Raw genomic sequence first — 23,238 nt, 5'->3', positions numbered from 1 at the left:
ATCTCTGGGGATAGGAAAAGAAAACCACCGAAAGCCCAGCCATCGATAGACGAATATTCACGCAAAACAAAAGGGAACCGGTTTACCTGTATTCTTAAATATTCTATTTGATGTTGCCAAATGACAAGATAATCCAAAGTAATCAATCAAAATTATTTTAATTTATTAAGCCACAATAAAGTCGTGCCCGATCCTCAATTGCCACGTTCTTTTGCCAGCCGAAGACTCAAGACGCAAGGAATGCTCCCTACCAAATCGCGGTCCCCGTACCCGGTGAACTCGACTATCAAGATTGGTTTATATACCTCATATGTGATGTATAATATAATGTATATTCACTAAGTTTACACGAATAGCTTGTCGATTCATAATTTGATAGCAGGCATTAAGTGCTGCGGCAGACATTCCGCGAAGAAGGTTTCTATGATGGACGAAGTCACTGATGATTTGCAGCAACTGGTTTTTCGGGATCGTAAATTTAAGAATGAGAAAAATATGGGATATAAATTTCATAACAAAGTATCAGTCAGCCAATAACCTAGATATATTATATAGCATAAATTATGTAGCACCAAATAATATACAATTTTTTAATTCCAATCACTCAAAAACATATTTTGTCTAAATGTCAGTTATAAATTTTTTAGTAATTTCTTGAGCTTCAAAGTAAGAACAAAATCGTTTTGTATAAACAATTATTTAAAACTTTAAGACAAACCTTTTGGCAAGGTAAACACACTGTCGTCGAAGTCTAAGATAGAAATGCTTATAAAGTTCAATACAATTTGTAAATTTTCCATATCCCGTTGAAGAAAATTATGTTTCACAAATTCGTAATTAAAATAAAAAGCTACAATCAAAGCTAAAACAAAATCTACTGTAATTTTACCTCTAGAAAACAGAGATAAGGTATTTGTTTCCGAATTTCTCAATTAATCACCTGATATACGCAATAATCTCCCTAATAAATATTGACCAGAGTTAAACAATTGAACTGCCATTTGAATGTGTAGCAATATGAATTAGTTGATTAAAGCGAAGCGCTGCGAAGTGAGGAAATAGATCGAATGGGCATGGGCATGGGCATTCATAGAGCGCCTTGTTTGGTCCACTTGGAGAAGTTCCTTATTTGGACCACAATGAAAGCCTTGGCTCTTCACTGCACTCCATGCACAACACACACACACACTCCACACACTTGTACAATCGAATAAACATGTTCGATTTCTGAAAGCCTCAACGTTTTGTGTCAAATTACTGTCATTCTTTTTCCGCAATCTCCGGACACAATGCCGAATTAAGGAGCAGGTTAATAAAAAGCAGACCTATAGTAGACCTAATGTGATGGTGATGCATTTGTTCTAATCGAGTGTGTGTATGGCATTTGGGCAAATTTAAGGAATCAATAACCGCAGTTATGGATACCTAATAATGTGTGTAAGCCAGCCTTATCGCGTGCATCTTCTATTGACACTGCATCCTGTGTGAGTCCTCGCAATTCTAAAGGACGCGCGACTGGGCAGGATGTCAAATGGCTTGTGTGATATCATTCACTAAACCAGGCTTCCGACCTCATTATGCGAGTCCTTTATGCTGCCCAGATTTAAATGTGCTCTCACACAAGAAGGATTTGAGGGCCGGTAATCGCAATGGGAGTTCTGGAACAGCTATGGCTCCTTACTTCTTCTCCAAACCGAACCACCAACCATCCAACCATCCGAACCAACAACCTCTAACGGTAGCGACTGCGAAGCGAAGCCGGCGTCGCTGGCTGAAAAAGCAAACCTTTTCGCCTTTTTGGCACACTGACGAGAGATTAGTTCTCATTTCGCGCTCGTCGCTCGTAGAACGCTGATGCTGCAGTGCCGTCGGTCTGAAAATACCCCATTGCGATTGATATTACGTGTGCGAGTGTAATCGGTTGTGATATACCAGATATAGCCATATTGAAGTACCGAAATACATATATATATATATATATATCGGAAAACCCCAATTGATATGTGCGCATAAAGTTTCAGTGGATTTAAATATGATAACATGACTTTAGCGTATGTGGATATGCCAGCTGTTATTCAGGTTCAGGTATATTTCAGAATTAGGAGTTCGCTGGGACTACAGCTACAAATGATTGACAGTGTATCGAATTACTTGGCGGTAAAAATAAATAACTTGACCTCCAAAGAGTTCGTGTTTCAGTGACTATTGGTGGTTTTTCTCCATCGCCACTTAATGACGATCATTATTTGTGATACGTTGTGGAACTTAACCTGAAAATTAATAAGCATTCGACGATTTATCCCGTTAAAAGTTCGAAATATTTTAAGTATGATCGGAAGTGACACAGAAATCGCGTCGGTTGAAGTTTGTATATCTATTGTAGACACTTTATAACCGAATCTTAACAAAAGAGTGTTTTGTGTAACACCGTAATGTAACTGATTACATGTTCTGAAAAAAAGAAACAGCTTTTGAAAATATTTAAAACATCTGTGTATCAAAAACTTTTAATTAAATGAAGAGGTTTTTTTTGAACAAAAGGTTAATTAATAAATACACTATAAACGGATAAAATTCTACACTGTGGCAATGAATTTTGAATATGTTGAATAATGTTCAACATATCATATTCGTTTTTAATACTGTCATATAATCAGATCTTTCATACCTTTTCAACCAGATCTTCTTTTATTGTAATGTGTAAGGAAAGTAAGGCTTGCAAAAATTGGTAAATTTTTTACTCTGTTAATTTCTCTTGGCAAAAAAATTATTTAAGGATATCAGTGGCTTATAGGTTTTAATAGGTTCTTGACAAATTAATTTTGATTGCCTGTTTTCTCCCCACCTCTATGAGAAAAGTATAAAGTAATTTTTTGTGATATACATGAATTTAATGTATACAAAATCAACGTTTTAAAGTTTCGGTGCTTATTTAGGCTTTGCATTTTAAGGATGCATTGATTTAAAGGAGTATGTTCATCCTACTTAAAGAAAAGCTAAGAACTGACTGCGACACATAACTGGCTAATGGATTCTGTTTACCGCCGGGAATTCATTTTCCACGACAAACATAAATTATATTCAAATTTTTAAATGGTACAAAGTGAGATTACTTAAATCTGTGTATCTTTCCCAGGAACGCCTCAGCGGACATGGGAGTCTAGGGCTGTCCAGCGGCAGTGCGGCGTACACAACGCATTCCGGAGGACACACGGGGCGCAGCGGACCGGCCACGGGGCACAGTGGGCACAGTAGCACCCATGGCTCGGCGGCCACCATGCACCACCAGTCGCTGCAGTCCGACTTCCAGCCGCCCTACTTTCCGCCCCCCTTCCACCACTCCACGCAGAGTCCGCCCCAGCAACAGGTAAGCTCTCCCCCTGCGGACCGCCCTGATTGGCCCCAAGCGTTACCCAGATATCCGGCTACTTGCAGAACCACGGCGCACTCGAGTACTTGGGCACGGACCCGTACGGCCAGCCCCTCTCCTCGCTGCACCACGCCCCACTGCACCACTACAACCAGTTGGCGGGACTGCGGTCCACGCAGGACCAACTGGGCATCCACAGGACCCACAGAGAGGCTGAGCTGCAGGGACATGTTGTAAGTAGAGCACTGCAAAAATAATCCTATTTAAGTAGCTTAAGTTCAAAAGAAACTCGGTACTGGTTAAGTTAAAGTAATGAGGAAGCTCCTCCGACCCTATAAGACTTATTGATCAATGATCATCAATAAGAATTAAAATATCATTATGATTTAAGGAAAGCTTTTATCTTTACTAAAGAAACTTAATTCCAACATAAATAAAAGTTTCTAGATAAGTAAATTTCGTTAGAAAATATTAAAATTACACAAAGGTCTGGATTTGTCTATACCTATAAGCAAGAACAAAGTTTTTAGAATTTATTTATATATATTGAGGATAAGTAACAGTCGGTACATTTGACTCTAAAATTAATAAATTTCAAATTAAAATTTTGTTTAACTGCCTTTATATATACATATTCTTACTAAAACTTAGCTAAGAGAAAGTATCAAAGTTGTAATTGATAAAAATATTTAAAAATGGTAATAATTTAATAACAATTGATAACTGGTTGTTAAATATTATGACGATGAGTTTAACAAATATTTTTTAAGTACCCCATTTGAAGGCAATTTACAGTAAATACTAACAAGAAGGAAGTTGAGCGCAGGACTCAATCTTTTTATCCGTTCAAGAATTTGCGTCTTGTTCCACATTATTCTTGCATATTTAGCTACATTCTTGGCTTCGAAGGCCACGGAACATTTTCGGGGGTTGAAATCGCCCCATTCTGTGAAAGTTGTCGAAGTTATTTTTGAACGAATTCCATTCGAGTGCATTAAAAAAACATGCTCTGGAGAATGTAAAAAATGTTCTTGGGATTTTGCAAGAAAGTTGTTGGCAAGAACGATGAAATTCCTAGCTCAGGCTCAGCCTTAGCCCGCCGAAGGGAGTTGTTTTCGTGTTCCCCACTCTTGTGGAATCACTCCCAACCATCCATCCACTCGGCCAGGCAAGTGGTGCAGCGAAACGCAGCCTGAGTGCCCATGCCCATGCCCCGAAAAGGCGTATCCTCGCAGGCTGTGTGCGCATCTGTCCGCCCAAAGGACTCGCACACAGACGGGCAAACACACAAGCTTCGGCGAGAGTGTGTGAGTGCGGCTTCCAGCCGGTCTGCATACATCAGTGGCAAGGACCTCGGATTGGCTGTGCGGCGACTTCAACCCCTTTGGCCAAACCGAAGCGCCGATGTATTAATAATCTCACAATTATTGCCATCATTTCAGCCATACCCCCTGTAATAACACTGAACTACATAAACTACGTTTCCGCTTCATTTACGGCGGTTTACCAAATACACCTAAATTATAAAACAACCAGAAAGGAAGTTAACTTCCGCAATATTTCAATATACATTTTGCTTTCCGATATTGATGCAATTTACAAGACCTTTTAAGATTGTCAAAGACAAGCTAACCTTGCTTTGATGTTGTATAAATATAAAAAAACAGAGAATTTACAATGAATTTAATGTTATGTTAAGTTATACAGTTTATACTTATTATTGACTGATTTTCGTGGGAATAAAATAATAAGAAAGCTCTTAAACTAAACAATTATATCACTTGCAAATAGACGGACGTGTCTTAATCGCTTCGCCTGGTATTATTGATTACTTAATAGACCTAAAAATATCTCCATTATAGGGTTATGAACATTCGAATTCTTCAAAATCACTTTTCATATCCGAAATGTTCATACATAGCCACAAAATTTACTAAATACATATTTCACAAAACATCATTCAACTTGTTTTAAAGCTTAAACGTTTCTCCATCGGCATTGTTATTTAATTATTAAGTATACCTAGCTCTAAACTATGTTTAACTATAAAACTTTTGCAGACACAACTGTCTCACGGATTTCCATATACGGATAGAAGAAGCGACTACGGTAGTGCAATATCGGCGGGAGCTGCCCATGGAACCAGACTTGGACATGAACACGAATCCCTGGCGTTGCATCAAGCCCTTCAGAATGCTGTCGATGATGTCCAAGCTCCTGCCCTCGACGATAACGTGGCGTTTATGTCAGACTTGCCGCTTATAAAGAGTGAGTGCTAAAAATAATTATCTCTTTTAAAGTATTTTACACAAATTATAAATTCGCAAAACTTATGAAAGAAACTGACTGTAATAGTAATTGGAACTGTTTAGATTAGTTTTTCAGTTTAAGGCCAGTTTATTCAGTGTTTTATAATTTTACACATTGAAAACACCCCTTTGCTCACACATTCGTAATAAAACAATTACCAGCCTAGTTATGAGAATAAAATTAAAACTTGTTTAACATATGTACATATTTTAATGGAGCCTTAAAATTAAAGCTTTTTTGAAAACTAGTATTAGTTGGCCTTCAATGAAGAGCTATTATTACATTTAAATCAAGTGTAACAATATTTTAGTAATGACAAAAAAAAACTTTTGATAATAATTAAAGTAATTTTTTTAATTGATGACTAATGAAAAATAAAGTTATTAAGTTGATATTTTGAATACATGATCAAAAACAAAACATAGGATCCATTATTATTGGTTGAGTCCTGGAGAACTAGTTTCGGAAGTTGTATAAAAAAACGTATAAACTAATTATTGTAGACATTTGTCCGTATTTTTGTACCATACCATAGTTATAGTTATTCATATTCATAGTGAACTTGCAAGTTACATGCCACTCCATGTTGCGCATGAGGCGGAACTACGAACACGCCTAAATAACAATGCATTGGGCACAGGCAACCCTCGAAAATAGTGAGTTTGTGTGCATTGTGAAATTGAATCTGGCCCTTCTAATTGGCAGGATTCGGGTAAAATGATCCCCACGTCCTGCGTTCACACTTTGCTCTGTCGGAAACAATAACAACAATGGCAATAATAATATATTTTCCTTACCTTGAACAATCATGGTGTGCATACTCATGGAGTCTGAATTTGGTGTTGCGTTTGTTTTGCAGGCATGAAAAGCGGAAAAGAAGCCGGGAACATTGGATCGGGTTCGCCCAGCGAGGTATTCTGTGCTGTTCCTGGTCGCCTTAGTCTCCTATCGAGCACCTCGAAATACAAGGTCACCATAGCCGAAGTGCAGCGGCGTCTGTCGCCACCAGAGTGTTTGAACGCCTCCCTGCTGGGCGGAGTGCTTCGAAGGTGGGTTCGCCCGGGATTCTTCACTCATCATGGCCTTATTGACCAACTTTATCCCCTTAGGGCCAAGAGCAAGAACGGAGGTCGCCTGCTGAGGGAGAAGCTGGAGAAGATCGGCCTCAACTTGCCGGCCGGCAGGCGAAAAGCGGCCAACGTAACGCTACTCACATCCTTGGTGGAGGGGGAGGCCACGCACCTGGCCAAGGACTTCCACTTCGTGTGCGAAACCGAATTCCCCGCCAGGCAGCTGGCCGAGTACATCGTGCGGCACCAAACGGAGCCACAGGACTCGTACCGCCGAAAAGAGCTCATTCTCCACTCCCAGCAGGTAAGTTCTTGAGAAAATCGAGATTTAAAAGTTATCTAAACAAAATCGAAAAGCTTCCATAATAGTTAGGCAGGCATATAAACAAATCTTAATTTTAGCATGTAAGGTTTTTTTTTCAATATGGATGGCATATGCTATATCGGCTTTGCAATCAGCCTTCATTTAGTTTCACGATAAACTTAAGTTTCAGAGTGAGAACAGCATTAAAAAACAAACAAACTATTTCAGGTTTCTGTAACAATAGTTTTATTACATTTTTGTCACAATAAAAGATATTACAAGCTCTTAAAAACGAAAACAGATAATTCACTGTTGAAATGTGATAACCTTCTTTTCTCTGAAAAGATGTATACAACTAATATTATAATTATAAAATATAAATATAATATTTTTAAAAACAATGATGATCATCTTCACATGTTACCAAAGAGAAGAAACTTGTTATAAAATATCGCCTTACTAAAAAAATATAACTGGAGTTCTACTGAAATTTGATTTTGATAATTAACTTTTGTAAATACATCATATATATCTTTAATGATTATAATCTTATAATATTATAAGAGCTACAACATACATATAATAATATTAAAAAATAATTTTAATTTTCAGATTACAAAAGAGCTAATGCAGATCTTAAGTCAAGATCGGACGACACATTTTGGCACGAGATCCCAGCACTTGTTGGAGCCATCGATGCAACGCCACCTAACACATTTCTCCTTAATAACGCACGGCTTCGGATCGCCCGCAATTATGGCTGTTCTGCATGCTTTCCAGGTATGATAGATACCAACTATTGAAGTCAAGCCATTAATCAAAACATCTTTTATTACAGACATTCTTGAATGAATCATTAAACTATTTGGAAAAGCTGTATCCTTCCAACGGTGGCGGGATGGTGTCGTCATCGTTGGATAAAAGTAAAATTGACAACGAAAAAAAATGATAGGCTATGTTGTATATTGCCGCAGAATAAAGCAAGCCGTAATTTAAGATTAACTTTCCATACATTAGGTACAACGTCGATAAAAATAATAAAATTCCTGTAAATTAATTTATTTAGTTAAGTGTAAATTATTGGACATTTTGTATATCTATAACTGTAATTTGAATGTACAATATTCAAATATATTATATTAAATACGTATAATTTATTTAACTTAGAAAAATACATCGACTTTTTGTCAAAAGCACAAAGCTTTTTACAACTAATTCAAACAAAAAATCTTTACAAATACATTTATTTGTATGTAGAAACGATTTAAATGCTCTCATTTTTAATTTTTTAAGTAACTTACAATTTAAAGATTTTAAAATTATACAAATGAATAAAATGTGTTTTTAAAACTAAACTCGTGGGAACACTAAACCATATCATTCACCGATTTTGGGAGAAAGGTAATGGAAACACAGAAATTGCATTTAGGTATGTATTGCATTTAATTTTGATTTTGATCGTATTAAACGCCTACTCTTTAGGCAGTTACAGTTAAAATTGGTAAGCATTATAGAAAACATTATATTTATTTACAAAATAAATCGACGCTTTATGAATAAAACAAATAATATAATAACAATTAAGCTTAAACTAATCATAAATAAAATCGGAGTTCTTAAACTATCGGTCACTTGGCTGCCTGTAAAATAGTCATTGTTTTGGGACAATTTTGTGATTTCCACATCCAGCAATTTTTGAATAACATTGATCTCATTTTCTAAAATAATAATAAACGTTATAATGTTTGGACGAAATATTGAATATTTTTGCATACCTTCACTGTCTATTGTAACCACTTCCAGAATAGAAGATTCTTTCTCTTCAACGATGTCGCGTTTCGTTGCGATAAGCCAGTCAAATTTTTCACAGATATTGTTTTGGGATCCTGGTTTTGAATTGTTTGTTGATATCCTAAGAGGCAGAGGAGCTCTTTTTTGTTTGTGAAATTCCGATATTCGATTTAGGTTCTGCAGTAAGCTAGATTTGTGGGAGTTTATGGCAAAATCTAAGAATGTGATCAATAGCCAGTAGCAGGCCTTCTCCAGATGCGTTGAATCCAGACAATTAGAGTCTCCATATACGGCTATTCGTCCTTCACTATTAGTTTGATAATTATTGATTTTGGCGAAATTTATACTTTGCTCCTTTTTTCGTAATAGCAAGACCCGGTTTTTAATTGCCACGTAGTCTGTGGGAATGATCTCAACCAAATTGCTTTCTGCATTGCTCATGATTTCCTCGTCACTTTCAATACTGTTGGCCTTGGTTTGAAACATTCCGAAAATGGGTACATCCATCTTGGCCTCCTTGTTGGGTGTCTTAGAATTAATTATCTGGAAAATATAAATTTGAATTTCATGTGAATTAAATAAATTAAAAGTTAGTATACCGAAAGTCCTTGATCATTTAGCTTTGTTCCTACTAAGATATCTCCTGGATTCATTGGAAATTTAATAAGTGCAGCGCCACTAGCGTAGTACATTGAATGGTCGCCCAGCTTAAAGTGTCCCTCTCCGACAAAATCGCCAAAAGCGATTCCAAATGGCTTCAGCAAATCATTCAAGGCGGGAATATTGGCGCCGCCAGTGTCAGGTGTCCACCACTGCCGGGTGTTTTCGTCAAAGAACTTTATTTTCTTCATCACCGTTGTGTTGTACCAATCACCGAACACAACGACATTCAGACCCTTATTATAAACATTTTCTTTTAGAGCTTTTATTTCCTCGTCGGCAAACTCTTTCTCAGGGTCGACAATCAATAATGCGCCATAATCTGAGGCGTTAAAGCACGTGAAAGGTTCCCGCAGAACATCAATGTAGTAGCCAACATTCCGTAAATGTGTATACATGTCTTTGAAGTTTGTGTGTATATGGTCTGCCCTCCAGTCCAGAGGATCCAATTTTACTTTCAGATCATCTCGGGGTATGTAGCGCGGTGGATACCTTAAGCTATGGTACTGGTCCCACAGTATCCTTTTGTTTCTTGGAGGTTTTTGCGTAACTTTTATTGTCAGCGGAAACTCGACTTCTGTTAAGTGAGTTTCGTTGGCTGACTCTTTAAAACTTTCCACAACTAAAGTAATACTACCTTTACAAACTCCTTCAAAGTTTTCTCCAGATTTTTTAAGAGCTGAAAAACATACACAATTTTGAATAAAGAAGTTAAGTAGCAGCATTGTGTTTTGAGGCCCAAAACTTACCAATGAATACAGCCATCCATCCGGTCCACGGCCATAAGATAGGGGAGAATTGTGTTGATATTTGAAGTAGTTGACCGTGATGATCGAGATCCGGAATCCATTTTGGTGTGCCAACGATATGACTGGTAACCGAAATGCCATTGAGAATTGTAACGTTTGCAATAGCCACTGAGCTTCCATAATACAAGGGCTGAGAGCTATACGGCCACATATAGTTTAAAGTAGAATCGAGGAAAGATGGAATAAGGCTTATCTTCGGCTTATAAGACAGCAGAAGCTGCATACTCTTTAACAGGTTTAGTTTTCCCGCTCCCTGCTCGAACATATTATAGTGCGGAAGCTTTTCGGCACCTTCAATGAGCACCTGCTTCAGGGATGCCGGGTTTATCAAATCGATTTTTTGGAAAGCCCCACTTATAAGCAGTGCAGCAACGCCTGCAACAACTGGAGAGGAGACGGAAGTTCCGGAGAGGCGTCTGCAACCCTTGCGTACATCACTTCCTTCCACTTGACTGCCGTAGGTGACTATATCGAGTCCCAATCTTCCATAGCCCAGAGGAAGTTCCCAGGTGGTCATTCCCCGTGAACTAAACTTGGCGATTTTATCATCGAACTGAATACCGCCCACGCCAATCACATCGCTTTGGTCACCGGGATTGTTCAGGGTGCCATAGAGGGGACCATCGTTTCCGGCTGCCGATATCATTATGACATTGTTGGCAGACAGTTCCAAAACCTTTTCAACGAACGGCGAGTCCATGAAGTCAGGGCCACCAATGCTGAGATTGAGTATGTTTATCTTCCTGTATATCGCGTAGTTAAAGGCATCCAAGAACCAGGAAGTGTAAGAGACCTTAGATAGCAGTTACTAATTAGGTTTTTCCTTTACAAAGATTCACCGGATTACTCACCTGAGAGTTCGTGAAGACTTTGAATATGAAAAGATCAGCGTCAGGAGCAAAGCCCAGGCATTCTCTGGAGGATGCAATTACCCCGGCGACGAAGGTGCCATGACTAACTTTATCGTCCAGTGACTTTTCATTTGTCCAATTCGTTCGTTCCTTTACGTTTCGAAAGTGTGGATGGTTTTTGGTCAGACCAGTGTCGAAAATAGCCACTTTGACTCCTTTGCCTGTGATACCCAGTTTCCAAAGGACATTGGCATGCAGGACCGAGCATACTTGTCGGTGTCTATCAATATTTGAGTTACTATTCCTCAAAACTCCCTGTGGATTACGGTTTGTATTGGTGTAGTTGCTGTAGGGATTATAGTTGAGGATCCGTCGTACACTTCGTTGGGGGACTACTGCCTTCACCGATGGGTGAGATTTAATCCTTTCTATAATATTCTTTGCCGTTGTTTCGTCTTCGGCCAAAACTCTTAGGACATCGAAATCGCTAGGATATTGCCAAGCTAAATTTGCACGTGGAATAATTTTCCAGTTTGTTTTCTATAAATAAAATATTATTAAAATTTAAAGTAATCTTTCAGATTGTAGTTTAAAAGTTTGAATGTTTCTTTCATATCCTTCCGAAACAAATGTAACTTTCAGATACAAAAGTATCTGTTAGAGGCAATGAATTCATTAGACGAAAGTATAACAGACACAAATGTATCTTTCAGACACAAATGTACCTTTCAGATATATATATACATATATGTTTTTAAGTAATCATTTTATCTTAAACACAAATTGGTTTTTATATAGAAATTGTTTTTATTTCTTTATTACTTACGTTTGAACCAAGTAGTTTTGCTGCGATATAGGATTCTCGAACCGGCGCAAAGTACTTGAATCGGAAATGAACAATAAACTCATTGGGAACGATGGCTGTTTTAAAGGAGTCAAGACCGCAAATTGCACTTATAATAAATAAAATAGTAAGCACATTCATTTAACTTTGTAAAATTGATTAAATTTAATGAAAAAGTTCAACAGGCTCTGCTTCTGAAGAAAAACAAATAAACAAACCATAATCAGCTGTTTGATGTGACCGTAAACTGTAAAACTTAAAATCCTATAAATATAAATAAGATAGATACTGAGTAAATGCAAACTAAGGTGTATTTAAAAGTTTATTTTGAATAAAATAAGTTATTAATACAAATAACGTAAGTACGATACACTAACTATTTTACATTTTAAAACTTTTTAAGAACATTGATTTACACTTAAAGATTTTAATATTGCATTTCTAATCTTTTTAGCACAAATGTGTTTTGGTCATACTGCGTCTCGTCCGGCAAAATTGTTTAAGTAAGTTTTGAGTAAAGTATAAAAAACTAAAATTAAAAGAAAGGACTGCATGTCAGCTGGTTTCCGCCGTAAAAAAACCAATGAGGGGTTGACTGCCTTGAAGTGAAATAAATAAAAATGTCGTCCAGCAGTAATTAGAAAGAGTTTTTGTACCCTTTCAGTGGGTAAAACAATTTGGTGACACTAAAGCTGTAAACAATCTATTCATTTTTTAAATCTCTATTAAATACATATGTATATGTTTATGTATCAAACATTTACGTGTATATACCTTATAGCTGATAAACCTTATCAAGATATTGACTACTGTTAAAACACTATTTTTACAGTTTTTATTGATGCAAACTTAACAAACGAATTCGAGACTGCCTTAAGTTTTTCTAGATCAAAGCTGTAATTTTAGTTCAATTTAAAATAATTTTAAATAATGTACAGTATTTATATAGTAAAAGCCCATACTTTGTTATCAAATGAACACCATCACTAAATCAAATCTAAATTTAACTACAAACATGGATAGGAAATTTGATAAAACTTTTTAGTCAATACCATCTTCGATACCATCCTATCAATGCATAGTTACCTTTTTATCCTGCAATGATAATGTTTAAAAAAACCTTTAAAAACTACAGAATGACCAAATAAAGTGTATAAAAGCGTCGACTTACTAGCTTTTTTCACCGCATACTAATAAGAAGTATATACAAAACAAATAATTTATCGAAGGCAAAAATATTTTATTTAAACAATTATCAAGTGTATGATAATTATAAAAACTTTTATTAACATTTTCTGGAAAACCTTAACTTTACAGATTAAGTCTCTAAAATGGAGGAGCTGTGCAACAATTCGGGACATTCGGCTACTTCAAGCAGTGGAAGTAATTCCTCAATATCAGCCAAAACCGCGTTGAGTGAATGCTCTGCTGCTTGGATAAATTACTTGAGCGCCTTGAATAACTTATGTACTGCCGGCTCGAAATTGGCCCATTCTATAGCCGTTTTAGAGCAGTGGTCTTTGAGCGAGAAACCATTGTTTAATAATTATACCACATCTTATTTAACCAATTCATGGAACGATTTGGCAAGGTATGTACAATTGGCCTACCCAAAATATCTTTATATATTTAATTTTATCTGCCCGTAGAGCAACAACTGTGGCCACGGGAACCGTCAAGACTCACATGTTGGCTTTGCTGCAGGATTTCGTTACCATATCGTCCATGGATCAATCCTCCAATGCTGAACTGGAACAAAAACGGTTCCGAGAGCACAACGAACTAATTGTATTAGAAAATGCACAGGCTGTTATCAATATTCAGCACCAGTTCTGTGCAGCCAGCTACGATGCATTTTCATCCTTAACTTGTTGCTTTGTTTGCCAATCCCCAGTGGGTTTTCCCCACGAACAAGACTGCAGTGTTATGAAACAACGGTGTGTCACTATTAAAATCTTATTTATTCTTCAATGTTTAACACTTTGATTTCTTGCAAGCAATCAACATGATCAACGATCTCAAACTCCATCGCCAAATTTATGTGGGCCAAGCACAAAAATGGATTCATCCAGAGGAAACTCACTAACCGATCAACGCCCGATTGCCACAGGAATTTCTGAAACAGGTAATGCTCGTAACCTACCCTATTTCAATATAATATAAAAAGTATTTTATCTTACTTAAAGCTGAACAACCACGAGGCCCTTCACCTCAGTTAAGTTTCTGCGATGCCAATCCAATGCAAGCCATTTTTGAACACACACGCGGTCCCTTGCCAAACCCCGGACAATTGCTGTCCATGAAGATTCCTTTCCACCGGAACGTCAAATCGTCCTTAAGTTTCCCCTTGTTTCCGCTGAATGGTCAGCGTCGTTGGTCCGAAGCTGCTGCCGGGGAGGTAATAGATGGAATCTCCACCGATCCCGAAAGTCAGATGAGGAGGTGGTCAATGCCGTGGGAAGCTTCAAAGACTGACAGAAACACAGTGACATGGAATCAAACCAGGATAATGCCAATGAACACGCTGAAGGCCTCTTGCTACAAAATGTCCAGTTCTGAACGATATACTTCGCATAATTCTGGTATGTATTAAAACTATATTCTTTGGATTTTTATATTTTAATTATATTTTTCAGATGGAAATTGGCCCATGGCTTCAACCAGTCAGGATGGGCTTCTAGAAGCCATTCAATTACTGTCTATCAGACCAACAACCGTCACTCAAATAAGTCCTCAGCCCTCGATTCTATCAACCTCCCCTGACGGAGCCCCACTTGACTAAGTGTCAACTAATTTAAAACTAAAGTAGAAATAATAAGCCACAACAATTATACATTATAAAAATCTCAATTAGACGAAAATATATAAATATTTGATAACTTCTATGTTTCATTACAATCTGGGGTATAAAATAAAATGTTTGACCAAAAAAAAGTAAACCATTATTAAAAATAAGTATGTTAATCTACTAGTAAAATGATTTATTCGTGCTTTTTAAGTTTGTTATGTATAATGCCATACATTATTAATAGGTAAATCTTACACGCTCACTGTAAAGTAAATCTTTTTTTATCGAAATTATAGCACTAATGAGATATTTTCTATTTCTTATGACTAAGAACACTTATAGTTAAAATAAAAGATACTTCATTTTTATTATTACGTCCATAATACGATCCAATTTTACGGATATTGCGCACATATAATTACATACATATGTATAGGGACATACGTAAGTACAAACTTACAAGAGAATTATTAATATTATTACTACTTTCATGTTATCCCGGTTTAAAAGATTTAAGTTGTATCATACAGTTTTTTTTAAATTTTTTTGGTTTTTTAAGTCTATTAATATGTTATTGTTTGATTATGTATCTAAGGATATTTCTATTAATAATATGGAATTTTAGTATTCGTTTAAGATAGAGAGATTTTGTATAACGTAAAAAAAAAACACTCTAACTGACATCTTAAAACTATTAAAAATATAAAACCAAGAAAAATAAGATAAAAACTGGCAATAAATAATTTAACTTAATCTTTGGTCTTATTTAACAACACAATTTAAATTTTAGCACAATGTAAGTTTGCAATTGTTTTGCCTTGAAGAAGATAACACGTTTGCATGTGTTTATGTACATGAACTCATTGACAATATTTAAATGATTTATAAAGACAACAAATAATTCTATTACATTGATTGGAACAAGAAACTGAGGAAGTTTATCTTCCTAACCGATATTTCTTATCACCTAATTATTTAAAGTTCTATGTATTTATTGTATAAATGATTTTTATATTCATTGGTATACCTATTATGAAAACGTATCTACAGTCGTTGAACGATATTGCAATATGTATTTATGTATTTTATGATTACAGGAGGGTATATACTGTATTCGTTTAAGTTTTCATATGGAGTTGCTAAGCTTTTTTCAGCTTTGAATGTTAATGCTTATCTATTATGTAGTCGAATAGTTTCCTTCTGTATGTTTTTACTACCCAGAATGAGAGAAAGAATACCAGTTCAAATAAAGCATTTTGGATCTGTCCTTTCAAAATAAAATAATTAAATTGTTTTTTTTTTTTCAATTAAAGGTGAACTGGTTGATGTGAATGTGCCACAGGATTGTGGTCACAAATCGGACATGAATTGGAAAGAATACCTATGGTGCAACTGTATAGAATTTGATTACCATAATTTCTAATTTCTAAATACTCATTAAAGAAGATTTTTTATTATTTCAACAGTTACTACGCTTATACGATTGTGGATATAAGTACAGTATAATACCCTATCGCGATATGTTAAAAAACTTCTCTCCACTCTGGGGGAATAACAATTTTGTAACTAATAATAAAGTACAAAACAAGTTCATTGATTTTGACCTTATTGCCCTTTTGTTTTCCTATTTAATTCAAAACTTAGAGTCATACCGAAAATTATACAAAATGTAAGGGCTATGGGGATATGCATTGTATAAACGTGGTAAATGTTTTAATCTGACTCTCAACATTTTTACTGTCAATCAGAAGATGTATTGAGAATATTTGTGCTTATTTACATATATCTTTTGTGCAAATATACGAAGTCGTTTTTCGTAATTTTAATTCGAGCGCTTCTTTGCCGATAAGTATTTCCTAATTTTATCGCCCAATTCGGACACTTTATGGTATGACGTTAATATTCCTTATCATTACCAGCTAATTTTGTTCGGGCTGATTTTTTATATCTGTTTGAGACTAGTTATGATATTATCCTGTTCATCTCAGTTCATGGATCGGGACACTGAGGCTAACATTTTTTGCTCAGATTCTTTACCCGAGTATTTAAACAGTCCGAAGGCTTACATCAAGTTGGATTAGCATGAATAAACAAAAATTATCCTGACAGCATAAACTTAAATGCTGATTTTATGTATTTGCTTAGTGTTTTCTGAAACACTTTAAGTGAACTTATTTTTTATAATTTTCTTTTCTGTAGTGATAAAAAATGATGACTTTAAAGATCCTCTTTATATCCTTAGCCATTGCGGAAGTACGTTCGTTAATATTCTATTGAGAGAAGTATTCTATTGAGATTTCAATACATTTATACGGTTTCTTAATGTACATACATGTAAATTTAATTATTTGCTAAAGTTTTAGTAAGGCACCATTTAAATTATATTTGCAAATAAACCCTACTCATTTCATCTTAAACACTAATGATGGGATAGAATACTAACATAATTATAGATAGAACTATTCCATAGACAGTTGGAGATATTCTAATATTGCTTGAAATGCCCATTTTATATTCCATATCGATGTCAAGAAGAAGATCATGATTTCGCGTATAAAACTGGTGAATATCGCTGATCTAAAGAAGCATTTTGAGATCGATTAAGAGAGACACTATATTTTGTTAAACAACCAGTCACTTACCTCGTTCCATCCATATTTGTTTTTAGCCTGAACAATCGCTTCGTAGACAGCATTGTGCTCCAAGTTTTTCACCAGATACGACATCAAAAAGTGCGATCCATCTGTTCTTATTGGCGTTGGCTTGATGTGATATTCATGCCATTTACCAGGATGCTGGTAGGTCTCATTCATCTAAAATAGTATAGTAATGACACTACTTATAAAAAAATTATTAATTATTATTACCAAAAGACGTCGGTACAAGAGCTTAATCTCATCCAGCGGAGGTATAGACTCGATAGTCCACGTCAAGTTGTAATGATCTAGGTATCCACTTAAGGCGGGGGAAATAAAATCAGCAGGACCTGGTCTGCCAGATACTTCAATATATTTCTTTGTTCTTCCCAGAGCATTATCGGCCACACAGCTATAATTGCCGAAATCTGTTGGCTGGAAGTTGCGGATTATAAGACTGTATCTATCATCTCGTGGATACATAGATCGCCGATCGGTGGCATCGAGCAGGAAAGAGTTTTGATACCACAGCATCTTAAAGTAGAATAAAAATTAAGTGTTAAATTAATCATACCACCTAGAATTTATTTAAACTTTTGCACTTACTTCTGAGTTGACATCTCCGTGAACAATGCAAACAAGCTCCACATCATATCCTTCGGATGCATGGACCCAGGACTTCTCCACGGTTATTTCCGGGGGAGCTAATACATTTTTATTAAAGGTTAATTTAAATAAATATACATTTCTCTTAAAAGTGGTACTTACAGAGTATGGTCAGCTGTATGTCCATGGATACCCGATCCTTTACCCCATTATCGGCGGAACATTGATAAGTGCCGGCGTGATGTCTGTCCACATTTTCCAATATTAGGGTTGAGCTATCCGACAAGTGAGTTGGCCCGGAAAACACATCTTTCTTGAACCAGAATATTGTGGGCACCGGGTTCCCAGATGCCTTGCACTCCAGGGTGACAGTGCTGCCCTTACGGGCAGTCACTTGTCCATTGTGTGGCAGGGCCCTCAGCGTCGGCGGGACTAAGAATATATATTAAATAAATTAAATATAGGAAAAAAAACATATTATGATTTACCCAAAATTTCTACTGTGTGAACTTGGTCGCGATTTTCCTGATCTCCGAGCTGACATATATAATCGCCGGCGTCTTGAGTCTTAACTCCATTAATCTGCAAGTTATAGTCTCCCACTATCTTAAAGCGTTGATCCCTGGTTATTTTCAAATGCCCGGCTGTAAGGACGGAAGAACCCTTCCGCCACAAAAGCACAAATGACCCGAGGTTTTGTACCTTGCAGGGCAACTCGATGGTCTCACCGACGATGACCTTGTACAAGTGACCCCGCGATAAGAATTTTGGCGCAGTGGTGGGAGGGTCATTTTCTGGCAATATAAAAGAGCCATCTGAAAAAGGTACAAGTTTCGAGGTTACTTTTTCAATTAATCGAATAAATATTTATTTAGCATTGCGTTTAAAGGATCACTTATATTTCGATAAAAAAAAGATTTTACGGTACATCGCCAAGTGATAACAATATGGGTTTCATTTTATTTTAATGAGCTTCATGTCGCATACTTACCGATAAAGGAAAGTGAAAAGGAAAATAAGTAGAGTACAATCGGCCAGTATCTCCTCGTATAGTTATTCTAAAATATACAAAGGGTAGTGAAAAATTATAGATTTAATGTATTAGCAAACATTTCATCACTATTATAACATATTATAGTTTTTGAGATTATGACCTTAAGCCAAATTTTGATGCATTTAAATTCATTATATATGTGAGAAAAGTTATCAAGGTTTTTTTTGTTTATCAACAGAACTGTGCTTTGACTATCTAGATTCTAGAACCTGAAACAATCATAAAAAGAAAACAAAGATTTCAGAAAAGTGTTTTCTAAAGGTATGTACTTCCGCATTATTTTTACAATAAATGATTTCAGGGAGGAAGAAGGCGTGGCCCACACATGATAACTGTTTGATCTGCTAAGGCGTAAGTTCCTTTACTAAATCTTTTCTTAATGTCGAAAGTTGAGTATGAGCATGAAACTTATAGGATCAGAAACTACTCTCCGTTTTGTCTTAGCTCTAAAATTATTTCACTTTTATCAATACTGATTTTTGATTATTTTGGGATCATTATTAAGAAACACTAAAAATGCTTGTTAATCTCTTTGGCGTTTTACAAATTTTGAATATCATAAAGTTTTTCGAGAAAATCGCCTTAATGTTATTAAAAAAAAATTAACATCGAAACAACTGCTAAATATTCAAGTCTGGGCAGTCTACGGTATGTAATTTAAAATATATTTATATATGTACATAAATGCTTTCCAAGGTACATCTCTATTTTATACACATACATAAGAAGAAACTAATCAATACGTTAACCGTTTAAGATTACCAATATATCTTTATTTCATTATTATTATCTCAGTATTATCTGCAGTATAATCTTTTCAAATTAATCACGAATACATAAGTAAGTCTGTATATAGACATCTACTTATATACACCCACATACATAATGTATGTATATGAACTGAAGAATAAAGTGCCATGATTCCACTAATGACAGTAGTTATAATGGTTAATCAACCATACAATCATTTTTTGTACGCAGGAAAAACTTTCTTTTCACTCTTCATTAATTTTATCACCACTCTAATAATGCAGGCACCCATTTTCATCCTTACCATTTTTATATGTATGTATGGTATGAACTTATTTCGGTTTTCTCTCTATTTAATAAAACAGTTTTTAATTATTCGTTGACTTGTTAACAAGGCCCTGTTCACTTGCACATAACACCAATTTGTTTGTCAGATTTTTAACATTTTTTCGTGTTTCTTATAAAATAGTCTCGTATTTAAGACTGGCGAGTATAATTGTATTTATCCTTAAAAGTTCCATTTAGTGAGCGCATGCGCTTAGTCCAAAATTATTTTATGCCAGAAGCTTTCTCGAGCTTTTAATGCAAAGCAGTAGCACAAGACAAAGAAGATTAATTTTATCTAACTCTTAAAAAAAAAAATTATTTGAAATTTATATATCTGGAGTTTTTTGACTTTGTTTTAGCTTAATACTCTAACACACCAATTGATTTCTTAACTAAAAATTATGAATTAAAAAAATCGTTTCCTTGATTCGTTTTTTAGTATTAATAAAAAAAAAGTTTAAAATTAAAATTTATTTATTGGAAAGAAACCCTACATATTTATTAAATATTTTACACATTTATTTTATTTTATAAAATTTTACAATCGTTATATAATTTATATTTAAAGAATCTTAAAACAGTCGAATACAGTCTAACAGTTTGCTACGTTTTATGATGTTTTTGAGTTGGATAAATAGTTATAAAATAAATTTTTCTCCAATTGAGAATTTCTATAATTTTTCAATATCTCATAAATTAATAAACATTGGAATAATTGCATTTGTCACAAAACAAATTTTAATTATTTTAATGCTAAAACGGAACACAATTAATAAAAATAAGAACAGTACAGAAACTTAAGAAAATCAATTAATCAAATAAATCGTAACGTGTAAAGAAAAATTTAAATTTAAAAAAGCTATCGATAGATTTTACTTTTACAATACTTTTATCGCGGCGCGGATATCGGTTTTTATTGAGAGAGTTAATATCGCCCATCCCTAAATCGAGATAATGCAATATTTTTTATTTACGTGTAATAATAATGAACCGTTGAAAAGAAATCGGCAATGATTGTGTTACTGTACGGATACTAACCTTTAAATTGTCCAATTCATTAATGTATTTTATCCACAGTCTCTGGGTGTTGCTATCGCTTGTGCTTGCGGCAGTATTTTCGTTTGTTTCCCTGAGGCAATGGTTGCTAAGCCGGAAAAAGAAGTTGCACACATCCTCGAAAACTGCATTAACGTTGGCATTTTCCACCCGTACTGCAATGCAGGTGGCGGGGGTGAACGTGTTCTATGGTGCGCCGTTAAAGCGCTGCAGGTAATACATGTTTGAAAAATATCAAAACATATACGTGTCTCCAAAAGTTCTAATCGGTGATCAGATGACTCTCTTACCGCCAAACTGTCATATGTAGATATTTCAAAATATTGCTTATTTAAGTTAGTAATCAGATATATTTGCTCTCCATCTTGTCATTTTAACATATTTTTAGGAAAACAGTATTTTTATAAGTTTATATTTAATTACCTAAATATTTTTGTCTGATGTTTTGACTATATTGTCCTCCAAGTTCTAAATAACTTTCAATATCCTTTACCATATACACAAAAGAATTAGGAAAATGTATTATTCACACATCAATCCACTTATCTCTTAAATTTAAATTCCATTATCTACAGAAGAAGTATCAGAACGCCAAGGTGGTCATTTACACAGGTGACATAGACGCCTCTCCCAATGCCATATTGCAAAAGGCCAAGAATGTCTTCAACATTGACGTGGATAGTGACAATGTGAAGTTCGTGTTCCTGAAACAACGCCATTGGATCGAGGCCAAGAACTATCCGTACTTTACTTTGCTGGGTCAGAGTATTGGATCGATGGTGTTGGGTCTGGAAGCGCTGTGCAAGTTTCCACCGGACATTTTCATCGACACCATGGGATACGCCTTCACGTTTCCTCTGTTCCGCTATTTGGCCAAGTCCAGAGTGGGCGGATATGTGCACTATCCGGTCATCAGCTCCGATATGTTGTTGAGGGTTCAGCAGCGAAAGATGTCCCACAACAACAAGAAGTATGTGGCGAGGAATCCGTTCTTGACTTGGACTAAACTGACCTACTACCGACTTTTCTCAAGGGTGAGTTATGGAAGAACTAGCAGTATACCCATTTTAACATACAAATTCCTATTCTCTAGATGTACAAGTGGGTGGGCTGCTGCGCCGAGACGGTTATGGTGAACTCCTCGTGGACTGAGGATCATATACTGCAACTGTGGCAAGTGCCTTTCAAGACTCACCTGGTGTATCCCCCGTGCGAGGTGAGCCACCTCAGAAAGCCTCAAGCACACGGGGAAGGGTGAGGAGTTCGTCATTCTATCAGTGGGCCAATTTCGTCCGGAGAAAGATCACCCCCTCCAGTTGCAAGCCCTGTACGAACTAAGGACTCTTCTTGCCCAGGACGAGGCTCTGTGGAACAGAATAAAGCTGGTCATTGTGGGTTCCTGCCGACATGAAGAGGACTATGAACGTCTGAAGAACATGCAGGACTTGACCAAGCATTTGTCGCTCGAAAACAATGTCCAATTCAATGTGAATGTGCCCTACGATGACCTGCTTAAATTGTACCAAACCGCTAACATTGGCATACACACCATGTGGAACGAGCATTTCGGGATCGGAATCGTTGATTGTATGGCCGCTGGCCTCATAATGGTGGCCCACAGGTCCGGAGGCCCTCTGCTTGACATTGTCGAAACCTCCGAGGGAAGTCAAAACGGATTCCTTGCCATTGACGCAGTTGAATACGCAGAAAACATATTACACATCATTGTTAACAACGATGAAATGAACGGAATTCGAAATGCAGCAAGGTAATTAAAGCCTTTTTTTTATAATTAGTACACTTTTATCAATTTTGTATTACTTTCAGAGCTTCGGTGGAAAGATTTTCTGAGCAGGAGTTTGAAAAAAACTTTTTGCGAGCGATTTCGACACTATTTACCAATTCTTAGGAAGATTTTTTGTTGCAAACCTTTTTAGAAAAGAATAAATTATCTGCTTACTTAATAAGAAAATAGTTTGACTATTATTTGGCAACCTTTAACCCAAATAACA

The 23,238-nt window shown here is 35.9% G+C and overlaps 5 protein-coding genes across 13 annotated transcripts in view; 3 read left to right on the top strand and 2 right to left on the bottom strand.

Moving 5' to 3' along the window:
• The window catches only part of LOC128257393 (transcription factor AP-2-epsilon), a 30,810-nt gene extending 22,568 nt beyond the window's left edge, over positions 1-8,242 (top strand). The window contains exons 1-8 of one of the 6 annotated variants that reach the window (XM_052988392.1): positions 1,972-2,085; positions 3,137-3,367; positions 3,418-3,603; positions 5,431-5,638; positions 6,540-6,729; positions 6,790-7,054; positions 7,667-7,834; positions 7,893-8,242. In XM_052988392.1, the coding sequence (XP_052844352.1) occupies positions 2,041-2,085; positions 3,137-3,367; positions 3,418-3,603; positions 5,431-5,638; positions 6,540-6,729; positions 6,790-7,054; positions 7,667-7,834; positions 7,893-8,003 (1,404 nt within the window). In that variant the 5' untranslated portion in view covers positions 1,972-2,040 and the 3' untranslated portion in view covers positions 8,004-8,242. Of the gene's footprint in view, positions 1-1,971; positions 2,086-3,136; positions 3,368-3,417; positions 3,604-5,430; positions 5,639-6,539; positions 6,730-6,789; positions 7,055-7,666; positions 7,835-7,892 lie in introns of those variants that run through there. The other 5 variants (XM_052988396.1, XM_052988395.1, XM_052988394.1 and 2 more) reach the window with 5 other exon arrangements.
• Positions 8,243-8,439: 197 nt separating this feature from the next.
• Positions 8,440-12,222, bottom strand: LOC128257392 (membrane-bound transcription factor site-1 protease). Its single transcript, XM_052988390.1, has 6 exons — positions 11,992-12,222; positions 11,166-11,705; positions 10,255-11,107; positions 9,445-10,184; positions 8,830-9,388; positions 8,440-8,772 (listed from the first exon to the last, which is right to left on the bottom strand). Exons 1-6 carry the CDS (start codon positions 12,148-12,150, stop codon positions 8,585-8,587), a joined length of 3,039 nt encoding a protein of 1,012 aa, XP_052844350.1. The 5' UTR covers positions 12,151-12,222; the 3' UTR covers positions 8,440-8,584.
• A 241-nt stretch (positions 12,223-12,463) lies between these two features.
• Positions 12,464-14,895, top strand: LOC128257520 (uncharacterized). 4 transcript variants are annotated; one of them, XM_052988567.1, is made up of 6 exons: positions 12,464-12,512; positions 13,327-13,600; positions 13,659-13,946; positions 14,007-14,134; positions 14,196-14,591; positions 14,646-14,894. In XM_052988567.1, the coding sequence occupies exons 2-6, from the start codon at positions 13,341-13,343 to the stop codon at positions 14,789-14,791; spliced, it is 1,218 nt and encodes a 405-aa protein (XP_052844527.1). In that variant the 5' UTR covers positions 12,464-12,512; positions 13,327-13,340; the 3' UTR covers positions 14,792-14,894. The 4 variants fall into 4 exon arrangements, with proteins under 4 accessions (XP_052844527.1, XP_052844528.1, XP_052844526.1 ...); XM_052988568.1 differs by having other exon boundaries at positions 12,484-12,516; positions 13,333-13,600; XM_052988566.1 differs by lacking the exon at positions 12,464-12,512 and adding an exon at positions 12,540-12,676.
• Positions 14,896-16,980: 2,085 nt separating this feature from the next.
• On the bottom strand, positions 16,981-20,355 carry LOC128257519 (MAM domain-containing glycosylphosphatidylinositol anchor protein 2). The gene is made up of 8 exons (XM_052988565.1): positions 20,148-20,355; positions 19,031-19,097; positions 18,528-18,854; positions 18,202-18,471; positions 18,040-18,137; positions 17,665-17,967; positions 17,440-17,610; positions 16,981-17,374 (listed from the first exon to the last, which is right to left on the bottom strand). Exons 1-8 carry the CDS (start codon positions 20,148-20,150, stop codon positions 17,210-17,212), a joined length of 1,404 nt encoding a protein of 467 aa, XP_052844525.1. The 5' UTR covers positions 20,151-20,355; the 3' UTR covers positions 16,981-17,209.
• A 720-nt stretch (positions 20,356-21,075) lies between these two features.
• LOC128257078 (GDP-Man:Man(3)GlcNAc(2)-PP-Dol alpha-1,2-mannosyltransferase) lies at positions 21,076-23,198 on the top strand. The gene is given in 6 exon segments (XM_052987881.1): positions 21,076-21,194; positions 21,248-21,439; positions 21,802-22,260; positions 22,320-22,459; positions 22,461-22,994; positions 23,054-23,198. Coding segments are annotated over 5 exon segments (1,347 nt in total). The 5' UTR covers positions 21,076-21,194; positions 21,248-21,307; the 3' UTR covers positions 23,136-23,198.
• The last annotated feature ends 40 nt before the right edge of the window (positions 23,199-23,238 follow it).

This window comes from Drosophila gunungcola (genome assembly GCF_025200985.1).
Source record: "Drosophila gunungcola strain Sukarami chromosome 3L unlocalized genomic scaffold, Dgunungcola_SK_2 000002F, whole genome shotgun sequence".
NCBI classification, from domain to species: domain Eukaryota; kingdom Metazoa; phylum Arthropoda; class Insecta; order Diptera; family Drosophilidae; genus Drosophila; species Drosophila gunungcola.
This window is presented reverse-complemented; position numbering and strand designations above follow the sequence as displayed.

Coding starts and splice junctions, on each gene's coding strand:
- LOC128257392 (XM_052988390.1), bottom strand. CDS start 12,150: ATGAATGTGCTTACTATTTTATTTATTATAAGTGCAATTTGCGGTCTT. Junction 10,185..10,254: donor ATGGATGGCTGTATTCATTG/GTAAGTTTTGGG, acceptor TATGTTTTTCAG/CTCTTAAAAAATCTGGAGAA. Junction 9,389..9,444: donor TAAATGATCAAGGACTTTCG/GTATACTAACTT, acceptor TATATTTTCCAG/ATAATTAATTCTAAGACACC.
- LOC128257519 (XM_052988565.1), bottom strand. Junction 17,968..18,039: donor ACGGAGATGTCAACTCAGAA/GTAAGTGCAAAA, acceptor TTCTACTTTAAG/ATGCTGTGGTATCAAAACTC. Junction 17,611..17,664: donor TCTTGTACCGACGTCTTTTG/GTAATAATAATT, acceptor ATACTATTTTAG/ATGAATGAGACCTACCAGCA.
- LOC128257520 (XM_052988567.1), top strand. CDS start 13,341: ATGGAGGAGCTGTGCAACAATTCGGGACATTCGGCTACTTCAAGCAGT. Junction 14,135..14,195: donor CACAGGAATTTCTGAAACAG/GTAATGCTCGTA, acceptor TCTTACTTAAAG/CTGAACAACCACGAGGCCCT. Junction 14,592..14,645: donor ATATACTTCGCATAATTCTG/GTATGTATTAAA, acceptor TATATTTTTCAG/ATGGAAATTGGCCCATGGCT.